The 1,695-nt window shown below is 47.7% G+C and overlaps 1 protein-coding gene across 1 annotated transcript in view; it reads right to left on the bottom strand.

Moving 5' to 3' along the window:
* The window catches only part of GLT1D1 (glycosyltransferase 1 domain containing 1), a 109,027-nt gene that overhangs the window by 77,071 nt on the left and 30,261 nt on the right, over nucleotides 1-1,695 (bottom strand). Inside the window, exon 3 of the mRNA XM_006874078.1 lies at nucleotides 219-276. Within this exon, the coding sequence (XP_006874140.1) occupies nucleotides 219-276 (58 nt within the window). The remainder of the gene's footprint in view (nucleotides 1-218; nucleotides 277-1,695) is intronic.

The following is a 1,695-nucleotide window of genomic DNA, read 5'->3' as shown; positions in this document are numbered from 1 at the left end:
TGGACTACTAAGGGCTCTGTGTTGACTTGTTTAGACTGGGATGCCCAGTAGATTAGCAGTTGGGATGTGCTTGTTCCCATGGTGATAAAACCTAACACAGGCAAAGTTCACTCTATGATGAGTAGCTAAGATCAGCCAGTCAATTGAAAGGATGGGCGTGCAGCCTGCATCCTAGTTAACAGACGTGCAGGAAAAGCTCTGTCTCTTCCACGGGGGACCTGGACTCTACCACTGTAAGCCATTTCCTGGATGGAAACTTTATACACACACCTATATCTCTTTATACACACACCTATGTATGTTTCACTGGTTTTGCCTCTCTAGGAAACCACTGTACCACCAGCACACCAGAAATCACGTCCAGGGCACAGTGTGTGATCCCACAGGCGAAGGAAGGCTGACTTTACCAGGTTCCACCAACTTGACTGCACAAAGTTGCTTTGGTTCAAGTATGAAAAGAAAACCCAGCTTCTTGCAAATAAGTAGCTGGAGAAAGAAACCAAAATTAAATCCCATGCCATCAAGCTGACTCTACCTCACACAGACCCTGAAAAGGAAAGAGTAGAATCAGGGTTCCCAAGGCTGTCATCTTATTCCTGCAGCGTGACTGGTGGGGTTGAACCGCCGACCGTGTGGTGAGCCTCCCTATGCTTAGTCCACGGTGACACAGGACCCCTTGGTTGAAAAGGGAAGTATTCTAATGGCCTCTTCAAATCACAGTATGCATTTTTCTTGGATGCTACACGAAAATGCATCGTGTTTTCTCTAGAGGTTTGTTACAGTGTGGAATCTGAAATTCTATCAGGGAGCCTACCATCTTGCTTTTTGGCTCTTTTACCACTTTGTGATTTTGGAATTCTACAATGTGTCAGTCATTTTGGAAAAAAGCCGGCTCCCTGAATTACAGCGACCTCCAAAAGTAGACATTTCTTTACATGAGATCTGTAAGACGTGCTAAGATCGTTGTGGAGAGTACTGGAAACGTCTCTAAAGTATTGTGAAGCTTCGAGCCTCATAGTGTCTTTCCAAAATTCTGATTTTTGCTGGAAAATTCCAGTTTCATCACGGGCAAAAATCATACTGCCACTTGGTTTCCTTGAAGTGACTGGTTCCTCTCTGCCAAGTGCCCACGTCTGAAGAGCCAGAGTCTGTCTGCGAGTCCTTCCTTCATGCTGAAGAAAGGAAGATGTGTGTACAAGTGGCACACACCCCGAGGGCTCTGCACCCCAGGAGCCGCCAGAAGGAGGGTCCTTCCTCACCGAAACCACCGCCTGCAGAGTGGTGAAGAGACCCGGCACATCCCACTCTCCTGCACCCACGGATGCCGCAGTTGTGCACACGGGAAGCTGTGTGGCCGTACTGGGTCACACAAGTCTGTCGGCACCATTTCTTCAACAGCGAGCGTTCACTTTGGGTCTCTGAGCCCAGCACTGGCATCTCACCACACTTCACACTTGTTTTCAAGCCCCTGCACCCATCACAGACGACAGTGAGTATCAACGTCACTTTTCCACACCCAGGGAGACCAAAACATTCGTGTGACTCGCTTTATGGCAACAGGTGCTTTGTTGCGGTGGTCTATGACCCAAGTCTCATTATTTGCCAGTTATGTCGGTATATACACATGTGAGGAGACTTCACACGGAAAAACGGAATTAGAAGATAATGGATGGAAGAACAAAGCAGATGGGAGAA

Source organism: Chrysochloris asiatica, unplaced genomic scaffold (assembly GCF_000296735.1).
Source record: "Chrysochloris asiatica unplaced genomic scaffold, ChrAsi1.0 scaffold00261, whole genome shotgun sequence".
NCBI lineage: Eukaryota > Metazoa > Chordata > Mammalia > Afrosoricida > Chrysochloridae > Chrysochloris > Chrysochloris asiatica.
Note: the sequence above shows the minus strand (reverse complement) of the source record. Positions and strands in the feature narration are given on the sequence as shown.